A 17,202-nucleotide genomic window follows, 5' to 3' on the forward strand; every position below is an offset into this window, starting at 1 on the left:
TTTGCTTTGCTTGTTCGATGTGACTGTTCCTCTCTCTTTTTTCTTACTGTACCTAGCTCTAGCTTTAACTTTATTTATCTTCTCTCTTCTTTTATTATTCTTCTCTTCACTTGGGCTGCTGGAACAGCATTTCTTCCCTCTGTCCCTTTTGCTTTTTTCTGCTTTAATCCTCCAGTCCTGAACTGATGCTGTATGTTGCTACTTGGAAGTTAGAACGGCCATGCAAGATTCTGAGAAATTTTGTTAAAGTGAGAATTTTGTTAATGTGAAATTTTGAATCACACTGTAGACTGTAGAGCATTGCCGCCATTGCACTCAGTAATTGACCATAAGTGCTCACATGCAGTAGTGGCAATACTTTATCATGCTGGTGATCTTTCAAAAAATAAAGTAAAAAAGGCACTACTACTACTCAAGCTGGTTGTAGTGAAGAATTGGGATACAGTATCTGGTTGACTGAATATATTAGTACTCACTAGTTTTTACTCTTCACATGGATATAGCAGGGAATCAAAATTATATTACTCTAGTTTCTTCTAGAGCAGAGCACACAGCCAGAGCTCTGGAACAAGAAGTCAAAATTCTGAATCTGAACTTGATCAATTGATATAACTGCATTTTACCATGTCCAACATCAAGTAGGAACTTAATTCTGAATCTGGATTCTCCTGATGAACTTTGAAACCTGTCATATTTTTCCATCCAACAAAAAACTGCGTGAAATGAAGTGCATGAACCATGTGGCTCCACACAGCTAGAGAACCAAAGGATTGCAATACTAGAGATGTGTGTTATTTCTACATGACCTGGGAAAGATCAAGACTAACAAAGGCTTAATGACAACAGACACACCATTCTCCAAGAAACCAAACATACAGTAGTAGATTCCTTTTCTGAACAATGAACTGCTGCAGCTTGCAATAGCATGCATGAGATGAGATGATGGAGAATCATTTCTGCTGCTGCCATGGTGCACCCAGTGCATTTAACAAAATGAGGCACTGCAACTGACTAGTAGTAATAGGCAAGGGGAAACAAATAGGAACAAAGTTAAATAAAATAGTGTGCAACTGCAACATCAGGGGTTTGTTATGTAGGAACATTGCACATTTGCACAGGGCAAAGCCATCATTGAGGGAGCCAATCTTTTTGTCATTGCAATGAGTAGTACTAATGCATGCCTTACTTGACTGTTCAGGCACCAAAATAAAAAGGTTATACACATGATTGTAACTGTGCAAGCTTCTCACATGTCTCATCATTCCTCCCTCAGCCTAGGAACAGTTTGTCCTAAAGCTAAGTATAATGTTTTACAATAATTCCACAACTTGCATGGGATACACTAGCTGGTTTTACAAAGCTTCCAAAGGGAAGGGAAAAATAATATATTGGTGTTTATTGATACTCTAAGCAGATAAAAAGAAAAAGAAAAAAAAAAGGAAGCATTAGCTTGCTCAGAGAAACTAAGAAGCTAAAGTTGGAGTGAGTGTATAGTTAGTGGCATGGGCTGATACACCTCCATTTGACATAATGGTTGCCTGCAAAATTGCCCAATATCCTGCAATGGCACCATAAAAACAGTGTCAATCAACTTAGGTTTTACAAGAGGTTTTCATTTAATTATATCTGCAAAATTGAGAATTGTACCTTTAAGTTAGTATTTGCACATCTTGCTTGAGTATCTGCATGAGGAATGCCAAATAAAGAAGGCATTAGACTCCAAATCAGTTCATCACTATCGGCAGTCATATCTTACAAGCTAAGGATGTCTCCAGTCAAGAAATAAAGAACTAGAAAACAAAATACTTAGTCAAACTCACATCTGATCACCTAATGAGCTGACTCTTGAACCCTGCATGTTTGTATTTTTGGCCAGTACCCTAATCTGCATGATGAAAAAAGAAGAGTAAATAAAGGTAGAATAGAACCATACCGGTTATGAACACAAGTACAAAATTATCCTTCAGAATTGTCACTAATTAGAGCCAACATACCTTACAACATGTTGGTAACTCAAAATCAGTAAAAGTTTATTTCTCTGTAGCTCTGAGAATGGGGTAGTAGCTCTTCCACCTCAATTCTAGAGCTGAAATATCCCATGTTTTTCCTCCTATGGTGTACAATCTCAACTTCTGCCATGAAAATGCTGTACACTGGCCTGTGATCGGAGAAGCGAGACTCCCCACGAACATAGCACAGCTGGTTGAGGCCATTACCATACCAGAGAATGCGATCACACCTTTTGGTACGTAAACAAGAGAAGAAAAGGATGAGATCACTGAGAAATATCGTTACAGTAAAATAAAGAAGTCTTATCTAGTTATTGTAATAACTGATGAAACATACCATGCAGGCGTTCTTCTTTTTTCTTTGGGATGCATGCCCTCTCCGGCATAACGATCTGAATTGAACGAATACTTGTACGTGGGAGGAAAATAAATCCTTCCTTCTTTCCAGCCCTGAAAAACTCTCCCGTATCTTTGTTGTATTCGAAGCTGTTCCAGAAGAGGTCAATTCAAAAGTTTTAGTGGCCTTTCCTCCACAGTAATATGTAAAAACATCACATCTTCCATTTTTTTCTTGTGCTTTGCTAAGTTACATAACGAAAATAAACAGAACAAACAATAGAATAGAACTGAGAGTCTTGGTAGTTCACTGCAAATTACCTGATCTTTCTCTAATAATTGTTTCCAGTTATGCATTTCGACAAGAGCTCTTGCTGAACAATAGGAGAGGGCAATACGATAGTTCAAATCCCCAAGCCATATTATACGGCTGCAAAACAATTAGAAGATAACCAATTATTAGACAAGTTTGCTGCAGCTCCCACATTAGCATTCTAAGAAAACAAAAACATGTCTCTTACTCATGCTCAAGAATCGTTTCAGGTGATTTGACATCATTAGCACCACGAACCCGTGGAAACCTTGTCTTTCTTAATATTTCCATAACATCAGAATTCCTGCGCAATTCATCCCCTTCCTTTTCCCCTGAGGTCAAATGGCAACAAATGAAGCAGAAGCTTGTCTGGTGCAAAGACATGCTTATTGATATAGAACCCTGAAATACAAAAGTAAGGACTTGCACTTTAGAAATTTGTGTCATATTAACAGTCAGGATATAGAGCCCTGTATAAGATGAAGATATGTATATGCTTCTTAATTTAACATTACCTTATTTCCAAGATAACCCATCAATCCTCTACCCACACAAGAAACTTTCAAGTTTCTCACATCATCTCTTATTTCATTGCGCACCCAGACAGTGAGAAATATGCCAACCATTTGTTTGCTGGCAACCAAACAATACCTGAAGAGGCATAGACATTTTCAAATAGTTAGTTTTGCATGACCTTAAGATTTTTTAAAAAAAAAGATGCGGTACATTACAACCAACATTTAAAAATTCTGGTTTTAAGTAACAATTGCCAATGTTCATGACAGGAGTTGTGTTACCTTGATCCATTGGGTTGCTCGTCGTTAGCTTCAGTAGGTGCCATTGTATTGCAGCTATAAGGGAGTGGAGAACATTGTGCAGCGTTAGAGAGTTCCTCATCGATGTTCTCCTCATCTGGTGACCCAAGCCACCGCAAATTACCATCAAAGTCACTTGGTCTACCTCCTAAGCTGACTGGGTCACAAACGCTAAATCTTCTGTCCAACTTTGGTTGTGGGAACATGTAGTCTGCATCCATTCTTAAACTGCGGCTGAGATTATGGAATGATCGACGGTGAAAGAAAGAGTAGTTCTCCTGCCTTCTTGCAGATGCCTCAAAATCAGCTTCTAGTTCTACGACTGGATTAAGGACTGGTGACGGCGTATGATAGACACCAGAACCACTGGCCCCAGGATTCTTGTTCAGGGTCCTCCTAATAAGAGATACCCACTTCTTTGCTGGAATATTATCTTCAGTGCCAAGAACATTTCCAGCATTCAAAGGGACAATCTCCTGAAATCTGCCATAGACCAATGATAGTAAATTAACCGAAACAGCTCACAATCACCACTATAAACTTCTTAGGAAGGTCACCTGACACATACCCTAACACGTAGATATCAGCAGGAGGAGAAGAGTGAAGCCACTCATCTAAATTTAGCCCCCTTGGTGGGGACTTGCCTCCGACATTCCATGTTGCGGCAAAGATTCTACATGCAAAAGGAAAAGAATGATCCATCAGATTCCTTCAATATAATGTAGCAAACTCAAACCGTAGTAACCATAACAGAAATTTGGACAATGATTATCAGACAAAGATGCAAGATTCCATCCAATCTCACTGGTCTCTACACAACAGACACAATGCCAGCAGGTACCAACAGGCAAAACACGCATGGTGAATCAATGGTAGTAGTACCTGTAATCTTGAACCTCTGTCAGGCGTGCTAGATCGAAATCATTCCTCCCTCGGCGGACGCGATCAGCGCTCCGCTTCGACGACGACCGGTCTAAGGGCCCATAAGCAAACAACAAACAGGAATAATCAGATAACTTGGCAGTGCTGCAGAAAGATTCAAAGGAGCTAGCTTGACAAAGATTATCCCAGCAGGTAAAGACTAAAGAGAGTGTTGTGGTGGGAAGAGAAAGCTGCATCTGTTTGAGTGTGATGAGAAGAGAGAGGAAGGAGAGGCGTGGTCCAAATGCTTCTTTTCACTGTACCTGTTCTGCTTTTCTTGGCTGAACTTGTGCTTGCAGAGCTCGCTGAGAAGCTGGCCCTCCCCCCTGCTCCACCACCACCATCCCTACCTGGATCACACGGCAACCTCAGCTCAGCTCAGCAAAGAACCAAACAAAAGCAGCAAACGCAACAAAGAAAAAGCTGCCTCCCTCTGATCTTTTCGATGAACTCATTTTCACATTAAACGTGCAAACAAATGCAGGTAAACAAAATTTGCTGCAGTTTGTGTGTGTGGCAAAAAGATTCTTGATTTGGTTGGCTGTGACCTTTTGAGGACTTGTGCATGAACAAATCAAAACTGGAAACTGATACGTAAGCTTAGCGGATATCAACGAAGGATAAAAAGGCGTCTGATTGTGACAGGTCAATTAGTTTGCTCATCTAACTTTGAGAATCAACACCTCGATCTTGGACTTGAAAGATCGGATAAGGAGATGATAACCGCAGAACAAAACAAACAAACAAAGTAGGAGAGGAGTCACAAGCAAATCAGCTTTCTTTGGATCAGATAAACAGCTTGCCCAAACCACACCAGGGCAGCCAGCAAGCAAAGGGTAAAGGGGGAGATTTTCCATTTGTGGGTACAGTACTTTTAATCCCAAATAAATGCATCAGAAATTAAATCTTGCATAGAGGGAGGCTGCAACATGCAATTACTCATCTTTGAACAACCAAAAAGGGGGCATTAATCATACCTTGGGTTGTGGTTTCAGAATCAGCATGGAAGTCCTGTGCCTTGGTCCTGATGTTGAACCACTTCCTCACGAGCGATTTGGACCATGAAAGCTACAATTATATATATCAAAAACAAAAGAAAAATAAGATGATATGAACAAAACGAACACACCAAGGTCAACCAAGATAAAAAGAAGAAGAAGAAGAAGAAGAAAAGTCAAGAGCTGAACAAGAACAAGAAGCTCATCTATCTGAAGCAGTGATCTATCTGATCAAGAAACCCAGATGTTACCTTGCTCTTCTTGGCGCTCTCTTCTCTCATTGTCTCATAGCTCCTCCTCTGCAGCCAAACGAAAGGGATCTACCAGGCAAAACAGTACCAACCCGCGATCTTCGCGGCAAGAAACCTTCAAATCCGGAACCAAATCGCCTCAAAAAAAGTGGGAAGGATTTTTTTGATCCGCTGACCACAAATCTTGGAACAAAAAGAACCAGCCAAATCAGTTGCCACCCAAGATTGGGTTTTCGACGGTGGGAGTCCAACCAAGGGATCTCTCTCTCTCTCTCTCTCTCTCTCTCTCTCTCTCTCTCTGCCGCCAATGCAGCCCACTGCCAACCTTAGGGAGCTCAGATTGGGCGATTGGCTCGCGTAGCAGCCTACTGCTACAAACAAGAGAAGCTATTCCTAGCTAGGACATCGTTGAGAAGAAGGAGGAGAAGGAGAGAGGCTTGTTGTTTGTGAGCTCAAGCTCCTTTTATCCCTCTCTTTTCTCCTCTTCTCTCTCTCACTATGGCTGCTTTGCTTTGATTCTCTCTCTCTCTCTCTTCTATCTCTCTCTATCTATCTCTATCTCTGCTTCTTTTTCTCGGCCTGGTCGCCACGAATCCAGCGAGGAGGAGAGGAGGAGGGAGCAGCACAAATGGCAGCGGAGTGGACAAAGCAGTTCTTGCCCGAGGAAAATGGAAATGAAAATGATGGGGGGGAAATAAAAATTTGCAGTTGGGTTTTTGGCTTTTTGCAAATACTACTCTTGGAGGTATCTCAAGAGGATGCTTGGGAATTTGGGATGTGCTCATTTCATCTGCAGCCCAATTTGTGCCATGAGCAGGAGGATTTTCTGTTTTTTAAAAATGTTGTGTGTTTTTTTAGAGGGTCATGGGTTAAGTAGGTGAGGTTAATTATAGGTTTTGGACATTTTACTTATGTAGGATTAAAAATGACAAATTATAAATAGGAGTCTGATCCTTATCGAACTGGTAAGATGAAAATGTTGCGGTGGCAGATTTGTAGTATTTACACGGTTTGAATGACTTTACTTTTACTTTTGGTTGACACGCTTGTGGTATTTGTTTCTCATGGGCACCAAGTTGTCATTGTTATGCTCAGATTGAATATTTATTAGATAAATAGACATTATCATATTTCTTTGTGATTTACTTTTGGGGAAAAAGTCTATTTAATCTCCGAATGATTGGGGTTATCTACCCAACAGCTTATGGTATGAAAATGAGAACTTTATCTTTTAAGCATGAAAATATGTTTAAATCTCTCTCAGATAGTTTTGATTGTGGTTTTACCACCACAATATATATTTTACTAAATGAGAGGAAGAAATAAAAACTGTTTTTTTTTATTTTGCAAATATAACAGTTGGTATTAGTTTATCCATGAACATCTAATCGCTAAGGCTTTATTTGGAACATAGGGATTTTATATGAGTTTTACATGCACACTTCTATTTCCACCGTAAGAAGAATTTTCTGTGTTACGACTAATGTCCATATTTTCTTTGGATGGTAGTATGGACTAGATGCCATGGCCTAGGTTAGCAACCAAAGTTGATTATAGGTTTTGACATTTTACCAAATAGATTAAAAAACAAAAAAAAAAGTCAGAAGCTTTGATCCTAATTTACCTAGTAAGAATGACCTTACTGTAACTTTTGGTTAACATATGCTTGGGATTTTTCTTTTTGTTATGGACCCCAACTTGCTAGGTTTATATGCCCCGTGCTGAAAATTAATTTATTACACTGGTAGAGATTGTCCTATTTCTTGATGGTTGACTAAGGAACTTAAAAATATTTAACAATGCGATAAAGGATGTTTATTCATTGTTGAGGATTGTGCTTAGATATGTCGCTGTTCATTAAATTCATCGATGCTATAGCACACAATATTTGAAGTCCATTCAAGCTACACTAAATCGGTTCTTAAGAAATTAATGTCATGTGTTGATCTCAATCCCATAGTTACCAACAGTATATTATGTCATTTCAAAGTAATTATAGATGGTATTTAAAAAACACCTCTATTAAATTAAATAAGATATAAATCATCTTAATATCTAGTACTAATATATATGACATATCGCAAAATTTGTGAATAACATAACACTTCAATTGCAATCTCATCCGTAAACTCTAGAATATTAAACACCACATAAAAAAATGTTTATTGATAAATGTTTATCCCACATCGAGGCCCTACATGTAAGCAATTATTTATGCCAATTAGTTTTAGAATACTCATACTCATCACGAATATCTAGTAATCGACCATACCAACGAGTCAATTTCTTGTCGACAAAGATGACAAGTGGCGTCTTAGCTTTCCTTCTCTATCAACCGATTATATATTGTTTTCAATGGTGTAATCAAGAGATCAATACATAATTTTAATGTCTCTACCACCCCCATCAACCTCTCTCATATTTCTTCAGTGGAAAACCCTCGGAAAGAAACAAAAACCCTAAACCAAACCATGACCCGTGTGCAAAGGAAAACCCCCTCAAAACACCCTGGCCCACCTGGAAGTGGGACCCACGGTGCAGCTGCCTCCCACAGAGAAATGGGGTCCACATCCACGGGCCCACTCCCTGACAGCGGGCCAGCCTGCCTATCTAGATGGAGTCAGACCGGGCAGTGAGCTCAGCCACCCCTCAGTAACCACCAGGCACCAAACACACCCTCGCTGACAGGTGGGGCCACGGGAAGGTGGGCCCCACATGTCAGTGTGTGTGGCTGAGCTGACGCGTGTTGGTTTTAGCGTGGAGGACAGGGGCTCTGCTCGTAGTGGTCGCGGTAGTTAAAGCGAAATTAATCAAAGCTTTGATCTGCATGCATAAAGATTGGTGAGATCAGAGGGATCCAAAGCTTAAAAAAAAAAGGAGAAAAGGATTAAATTAGTGTTGGATGCTTGAACGAATCTTGGTCGTGACAGAATCTGACCCGGTGACAAATTGAACCTTTTCAACGAAAGTACACAAACATGCGTATATACACGATTTGGTTAGAAATTTTGTTGCTCAATGCTGATGATGCACGCAACATATTTTTTTAATTAATTTTGAAATTTATGCAACATAATTATTATAACAACGGTATGCTTTGCCAACAAAATCGTAAAAGGGAAAAAAAAAGGTTTTTGGTGCGTGTCTGCGTCCAAGTACATTGGATCACAAGCATAGTTATCACACTACTACTAGCTCCTTGTAGTGACGGCGAAAATGACGGCCGGCCAGTGAAATGCATATATATATATATATATATATATATATATATATATATATATATATATATATATATATATATATATATGCATATTATTCATGATTAATTGCCATTATCGTTCTTGTCAATTCAAGCTCGAAATACTGTACGAACAACAGGGTTAATGGATGGATGGCCTACATTGCACGGAGGATTATCTTGAGCAATGCGAACAAAATTAAAGAAGTAGATCTATTAATTAATCAAAAAATTAATTAATTAGCGATCGACTTGATGGCAAGTCCACATAAGGGAGGTCGATCAAATCAAACGATTGGAGCCCATGGGATATCTGACCCCCTTAATTTAAAATTTTGTGACAAATTGTATTATTAGGTGTAGCATATTGTCCGAGTCAGTCAAGGTCTCATCTTTTCGCTTATTCTTATGATTTATCAGCTAAAATTTAAATTTTCAACCTAAAATTTGTAGTTGATTTTGGAGTTTTTTCATCGAAGTTTATTTTTCAGTCTTTGTTTCTAGATCGCTAAGAACACGTATATAAAAGTTTTATTCACAAATTATTTTTCGTTTGCAAATATACCGTTTGGCAAAACGATGGGATCCTGAGATGGTTCGTCTATAAAAATAAACGAAATACCGAAGATGTTTTTCTTCGTAAACATGAGGTAGTTATAACCCTATTATTAAAATTTTATAGACAAATATCACCAATACAAAACAAAGAGGCTTCAAAAATCTTAAATGTTGCAAGAGCTACAAGCAAATGAACATAGCCATAAATAATCCTTGGTTCTAGACTTGGTACGCACTACTATAGAAAAGATTTTTTTACAAGGACATCTTTAGATTGCAGATGGACTATAATTGGTCACGTCTGTAAAAACAATCTTCATTTTTGCATATGACTCCTTAAATGGCCCATACACAAAATTATATTTTTGCATTCTCCCCTCCTCTCTTTTTTCCATCTCACTCCATTTTTTTTCACCTCCTCCCTCTTCCTTTCCCTTTTATTTTCACTTCTCTCTCTCTTTCTCTCTCTCCTCCGAGCGCACGGCAGGGAGGCGGCTGGCTCGGCGCTGCCACCGACGAGGCAGCAGTTGTGAGCAAGCGGTGGCCGGGAGTGGGCAGGCAGCGGCGCGGCGACCAAGAGCGGGCGGGCGGGCGTCGACTCGACTCAACTTCGGGCGGCGGCCAGCGACCGGTGGCGCAACTTCAATTGGGCGGCGGCCTAGAGTGGGCGGTGGCGCAACTTCGGGCAGCAGCTGGGAGCGGGTGGCGGGCGACTCGGGAGCGGCACCATCCCCATCCTTGCCCGACGCCTCTGCCGACGACGAGGAGGAGGTGGCCGCTCCCCGTGCTGCCAGCCCCATGACGGCTAGATCCGCCGCCGCGCGTGTGCGTGACAGATGGATCCGCGTTGCCACCTGTCCCACAACAACCCTATTTGCTGCCGTTGCCGTTGCGACAGCCCAATCCGCCGCCGACGCCGATGCCGCTGCGAGCACACGCCGGCTGGATCTGCACCGCCACCACCGGGATTCCTAGGGTTTTGATTTTGTTTTTGAATTTCTATTTCTCAGTGCGGACAACATAAGTACCCGCATGTGAAAATCGGATTTTTCGCATGTGGGTGTGCTATGCGTACGTAAAAATCGAATTTTTGCAGACCATTTAAGGCAGATGGGCTAGGCTTCCACATGCGAAAATAGGTTTTGGCCGTCTGGAAAAACCTTTTCTATACTAGTGACGGTGGCTCGTATTTATGGCTTATTAATTATTTTTCAGTAGTAAACGGTGTACCCGTCGATAACAAGACGCATATGACAACTTCGTGATTCGTAAAATATGTTCTCCCGGTTTGCTGGGGTGCTCATATTGGTAAGGTAAACGTGTGTGTAATTTTTTTTTAAAAAAAAAGTGAACATGAGCATAAATGATTATTTTTCTCGATGTATATATTCTACAATTGTAATGATTAATAAACAACAAAGTTTCACATACACCATACATGCATACATGTAGAGATGGAATCATGTAATGGATGTGAACATATATATACATATAGACATGCATCGAAAGCTGCACGTCGTATATCTCTCTACATGTCTAGCCTTTTAACGTTGTCGCCATACGCACGCACACCCTCAAACAAAAGGATACCAACACACACTAAGCTACACATGCAATTACACCCACAATTTTATATATGCACAAAATTGAAGGATGGACCGGCCAGGCCACATCGATCCATGCTACGTTATGTCGTTGTTGTTGCAAATTAAAGCTCTGTATGCATGCATATATATTGCATCCATGGATCATATGCATGCATGAGAAATCATACTCATAGTTGATACTATTACTCCTACATGATTATATGTATATATATGCATATAGATATGCACTCTAGCTTGCATGAGTTGTCGTTGCTACCTTTCCCATGATCGATCTCGATCGGTCGATCCTTAGTAAGAGGGGTCCCCTACAATTACATACACTATAGCTACATATACTAGTATGTATATAACTACATATGTACCATGCTATTTGCTAACTGCTATGATGATAGAGACATGTATTGTGTATATAGCTAGATCGGTGTACGTAAGAAAAGGAGTGAGTACGTTATTCTTTGTGTGATGAGCGCAGGCAGCATGTGTGGGCTTCATTGTCGCAGGATTGCTATTTGGCGTACACACATTTTCATAAAAGTTTTCATGTAAATGTTCTCTAATGAAAGATTTTAGATAAAAGTTTTTCGGATAAAAGTTCTAAAAAAATTGTGCATTAGGAACGGTGGGTTAAATAGCAGCCCCCTCATATTGTCGATATGACCTACACGAAATTCATTCACTACATATATATAAAGGGAAGAAATGGAATTGTTAATATACCTTCCTCAAGCACAATTAGGCTTGTGGTATATATGTATGGAACTATATGGATATATATATCTAGCAAGGTAAATTTGCCCTTGACTCCTTGATATATATGATCGATTATCAGTGTGAATAATTTTAACCCCTTACATTTATCTCAATTAAAAGGGACTTGCCTAAATTCTCAAATGTCCAAACAAGAACCTATTTATACTATACGTTTTGGCAAAATCTAGATCAGATGAATTAAGCAGATCGAAAAGAATTTCTCGAACCTTTGACAAGACATATAAACGAGGTACTTACAAGCGAAGCAAGGGAGAGTGGGATGCGGTGGTGATGAGTGATGACTCGCCTTTCGTGGTTATGGTGTCTTCTCCAAATTAAGAAGGTGTGGCAGCACCAACGATATAATATGGGATGCGGTGGGAGGTGCATTAGCGGCGAGCTCGAACAAATATCATGACGAGAAAAACCCAACACGTGGATATATAGTACGTAGATGTGGAAAGATAAAGATGGTGTCAGACACACGTCCGGGATAAGAAGAGAGGACAAAATAAATCAACGTTTTTCAAGATCATAACTATAAAGTCAGACCGCTTAGCCACGAAGATAAGATGCCTCGTTGAATCGAGGAATAACAGATGCTAAGATGAAAATTTTAATATATTTGTTTTGCTACTAGGTATATATGTATACCACATTGCATAAAAAAAATAATGTGTTTGGTTTGATGTATGATTGAAAATATGAAGAAAAAACAAAGAAAAAAATGAGCTGATTAAATCAATTAAGAGGAATCGTTTGTTCTTCACAGGATAAATAAATTACCATCTCCTGAGGGTTGGACATCTCTGTGCTATGATCTGACCGGACATGCTTCAAAGAAAGAGAGCATATGCATGCTGATGATAAATAGTATACTGAGTGGTTGCTGTGCATACATGCGACCAAAATTTGGTTGGTAGAAAGGCGTAGGTCATCCTGCCTTCATTTCTCTCTTATTTTTCTCCTTTGCCATGAAGTAGGAATGCATGGATGGCATCTTGCATGATGTGCTTGAACATGTGTCAAGAATATTGAAAGATGCAGCACTTGCCAACTGTAACTTCTGACAATGCTCTGGATGATATATCCAGTGCAACAAATTTTATATTGTAAATAATCTACTCTGGTATTTGCAGAAGTGGATACATTTTGGGACATGCAAATTTAACATTCACAAAATGTGGCATGCATATAACATGCTAAGTGAAGATTGCTTACATTTACAAGAAACAAAAATAGAAAATATCCCTAAAAAGGGAAATATGTTTGCATTGGGACAAATTAAGGAAAATAAATTAAAAATAATTTTTAGATATGCTCTGGTTCACAACATATTAGTACAAAGGAATAGTTAAAAACCTTTTCGCTCTGGTACCATGCATGCTATAATGTGTAAACTAATCTATCAAAATTATTTAAGCTGACGAGAAAAGACGTACAATTGTACTCTGGTACTACGCTTCCTTAAACATCATTCACATGAAACCCTTGTATATCCAAGACCAAACACACACCCTAGGCCCATATCTGATATTGAAAAGGAAAAAAGAAACTAGGATCACCATCTCCCATGTTCAGGGTATGGAATTGATGCCATGAAACCAAACACCACCAACTAGGGATGAAAACGGAGCGGATAGTTTCCGTCCGCTCCGGATAAAAACGAATACGGATACCTTTCGGATCGGATAATTCTCAGATAGTTCGGATACAGATACGAATACGGATATTTTCTCTCAGATACGAATACGAATATGGTATCAGGGTTTCCGTCGGATACGGATAATAATTCGGATATCCGCAGAAGCCACAAGACATACCCCATTTATTTATAACTCTATGACCTTCAATATACCTTTTTAGATTTTAATAGTAGTTCATCTCTTAACACTAGTCAACATTATTAATATTATTTAAAATTTTAAAAATATTTATAAATTATACTACATTTTATATAAAATGAGCTAATTATATATGTTGATATTTGTTTCTATTAGAAGTTGAATTGGTTTTCGTGTTCCGAGAAAAAATTGTTTCCGTATTCGTGTCCGATCATATTCGATTCTTATTCGTATTCGAGATAGTCCGCATTTGTTTCCATATTCGAGCTATCCGTATTCGTTTCCGTATCCGGAAAAAAATATGAAAACGAATATGCATGGTATGAGCATTATCCGTCCGTATCCGCTCCGTTTTCATCCCTACCACCAACCTTCACCAGACATAACCTGTGCATGCAAGCACCCTAAAATTAATTTCCACTGCACAAATGTGATGACACATGCCCATATGGTGATAAGATATAACAAAGGTGATGCATGCATGGTGGTTGCATGCTTCAATGGCAGCCATATGGAGCCATATGTGCAGCTAAATTGCTAGCTCTACATCATTGTTCAGATCTAGATCCCCTGCTGCCATGGTCACACGCAGCACTATGCCTGATCAAGTCTAAAATTCTTGGAAGGATAAATTTATCTCTGCATTTTCTTTAATTACTCACCACTGTCACTTTGTTTAATCCCCTTGGATGCACCACTTCAGGATCTTGCCTGCTTTGGAGACCACCAACACTGTTACTAATTACTTAATTAGCAATAACGAAATGCCGTCCATGTGCTTCCCAAGTTAACTTCTTCAAATTATTTTTTAGTTTCCATGTACATTTTGCTTGCATCAACATGCATTGCCATTGGTCCATGTGTACATATACAATCTGTAGCCGTGCCAACTAAGCATCGGTCGGCGAATCGGATCGCGCCACTTGTGATTTTTTAACTCCTCTTTGGAAGGGTTTTGGAGGTACGAGATAATCTTGTTAATTTAACTAGTGTGGAAAGGCTCAATCTTGATCTGATTAACGTATATGGCACTGTTGATCGATCATTGGACCCAGCTTTTCAGAAAGGAGAGATAGAGAGATCTTGGGTATGTTCATATATGTCTCCAGCTCTCTGGAGGTCGTTGGAGCTAGCTTTTCCGCTTTGTAGGGTGAACACATGAATGATATCTTGGACCAACACCAACAACAATTAAGCATCTGTTATCATTAGTGATAATTAAGTGTTCGGTGGAATGCTTATTGGCATATGTGCCCACAGTCATATGTATACTCCTTTTACAGAGCATGCAATGTGTTACTCATTAATTAATAGTGCATTTGTATAGTTTTTTTTTTGCCAAATTTCTTATATATGAAACAATGTGACATCCTGGTCCAATTAAGATGTGAATTATGTGACCCATAAATGTTGTACCACCTTATTAGTTGAGCAAGAGTGGAATCAATTTTTAAGGTCACGTCTCTCCAACCAATACCACTTCCGGGTTAGTCCTTTTACACAAAGTGAGGATGAAAGTATAAGTGAGGTGCTATGTGTAAGTGAGACCACCTACCGTTGTGCGGTTCCCAAGGTGTTCCTTCTTCTCGAGGTTTACCTTGAAAAAAAGAGGAGATAACGGCTACTAAAATACGCCTCTAAATTTATTGTTTTTCACATTTGATTGTTTTTTAAAGATATTTTTTTGATTACACAGTAGATAAAGAAATGTATAGTCTTATTAGCATCTGGTTCTGTTAATATAATGGACCTCAAAATCAAAGGAATCAATTATACATATAAGTTGGAATCAATGTGTAGTAGTAGTACATATGCTGTTGCACATCACTGTCTGCAGGCTTATCCATATAGTTCCATACGCACACACATGGATTGGGAGCTTACTGTTGCATTGGCAGCGACATCTAATTTGCAGCAAGTGAAGTGATGATATGATATGATATGATCTAGTCCTGCACGTACGCCTATCTTGTAGTTATGCGCCGGTGTCCCTGTTGTTGATGTCCTGGTCTAGCTCAAGCCACAATGTACTGATCTACTCCACTATGCTTTGTGTTCTTCCAGGTCAAAAAAGATCAACTTGGAAGAAGAAAGAAAGAAAGAGAGAAAAAGAGAAGAAAAGAGCACAACACACAAGTTGCCCTAAAAGGTGCAAAAGAAAAAGGATGAGATCTAGCAACAGCTGAAAGAGTGTTTGAGTGGTGGGTCCATGGTCAAATGAGCCTAGTACTTATGTACTCCTGCTAATTAATTAAATAATTAATTTAAAACTTCACTAAGTATGTGAGATCATTTTTTTTTTCCTTTGGTCCAGGGAGACTGCAATGTTGATTTGTTGATTTTGTACCAGATAGCTGCAGTTTCTAATTAATTATTTCTTTTGTGTGAGCGAGTCAAATGAGTCTAGTACGTACCATACTTTAAGGAAAAAAAACATAATCAAGTATGTTAGGAAACAAAATTCCTTGGTCCAGGGGAGGCTACAATATTCTGTTGATTTTGTACCAGATAGCTGTTTTCTTAATTATTTCTTTTGTGTGATCAATTGAATGAGTTTCAATTGTGAGGGGCACATTAATTAATTACATGATTCAGGAGGCATGCATAAAGTTCAGATTGGACTGTATTTAACTAACAGTGTGACTAATAATTGGATCGTCTCCTTCCATTAAGTGCAGTACTGAAAGTCTGAAAGAGACCCCTCCTGCAGTACTACACACTTCTTTTTCATCAAGAATTAATGCCCAAAACTAAAATTAAAGTGGTGTGATCCTACATAGTAACATGATGCATTGCATGCCAAATTGCCATGTACACATGGTGTGTGCATGAAACTTTATGACAAGATGCACTTGGCCTCAATAATAAGGCCATAGGCACAACAATGGAGCCATCATTTCCAGCACAAGCAGAGAAGAGCAAGCATGCATGGGTCTCATTACCCTTATCCCTTTGAGTTGAGAAGGCCAAAGGTAGGGCCATCCCGATGAATCTCAGCCGTCTGATCACGATCAGATTGATCGTCGACCGTCGGAACGGTACGGTCTAGAGAGATTTATATATACAATAATGCAATGAGGAAATTAAATAAGTAATTGGCATCTGGTTTTCCAATGAGGTTGTAGTCTTGCAGAGAGAGCATATGCATAGTAGTCTATGGCAAGTGTTGCTAGCTTTGGTTTATCAGGGAGACATGGACTGCTTTAAAATTATGCCAGTGTGTACTTGACTACTTGGCTTTGGATCTTCTTTTGGATACAAACCCAACATTTAACAATAGAAAGACTTCAAAAAAAAACATTTAACAATAGAAACCTGTACTGAATTTTGGAGGCATTTGGAATACACTTTAATTTGGTCTCCTCATCTTGAATGAATGGTAGTATCATCGAATATATTCGTTGTGTGCATCGTGTTTGTGGGAGAGAAGAGTATTTTGCATGCGTTGCTGTATTGCTAACCTGAAAGTTACAGTCAAGAATGCAGTTGTGTCAGCTCCAGATTGACTGGAATCTGTTCTTGTTCAGTTAAAGGTCAAGTTTGCACTCCTTTTTCTTTCTGT

The 17,202-nt window shown here is 39.2% G+C and overlaps 1 protein-coding gene across 1 annotated transcript; it reads right to left on the reverse strand.

Moving 5' to 3' along the window:
- Positions 1-1,131: 1,131 nt before the first annotated feature.
- Positions 1,132-6,317, reverse strand: LOC127779766 (type I inositol polyphosphate 5-phosphatase 4-like). Its single transcript, XM_052306665.1, has 14 exons — positions 5,644-6,317; positions 5,372-5,462; positions 4,658-4,744; positions 4,356-4,446; positions 4,042-4,146; positions 3,456-3,956; positions 3,174-3,309; positions 2,867-3,060; positions 2,667-2,775; positions 2,347-2,495; positions 1,995-2,239; positions 1,821-1,885; positions 1,648-1,682; positions 1,132-1,558 (listed from the first exon to the last, which is right to left on the reverse strand). Exons 1-11 carry the CDS (start codon positions 5,671-5,673, stop codon positions 2,020-2,022), a joined length of 1,713 nt encoding a protein of 570 aa, XP_052162625.1. The 5' UTR covers positions 5,674-6,317; the 3' UTR covers positions 1,132-1,558; positions 1,648-1,682; positions 1,821-1,885; positions 1,995-2,019.
- Positions 6,318-17,202: the final 10,885 nt, after the last annotated feature.

The sequence above is a fragment of the Oryza glaberrima genome, chromosome 7 (genome assembly GCF_000147395.1).
Source record: "Oryza glaberrima chromosome 7, OglaRS2, whole genome shotgun sequence".
NCBI classification, from domain to species: Eukaryota; Viridiplantae; Streptophyta; class Magnoliopsida; order Poales; family Poaceae; genus Oryza; species Oryza glaberrima.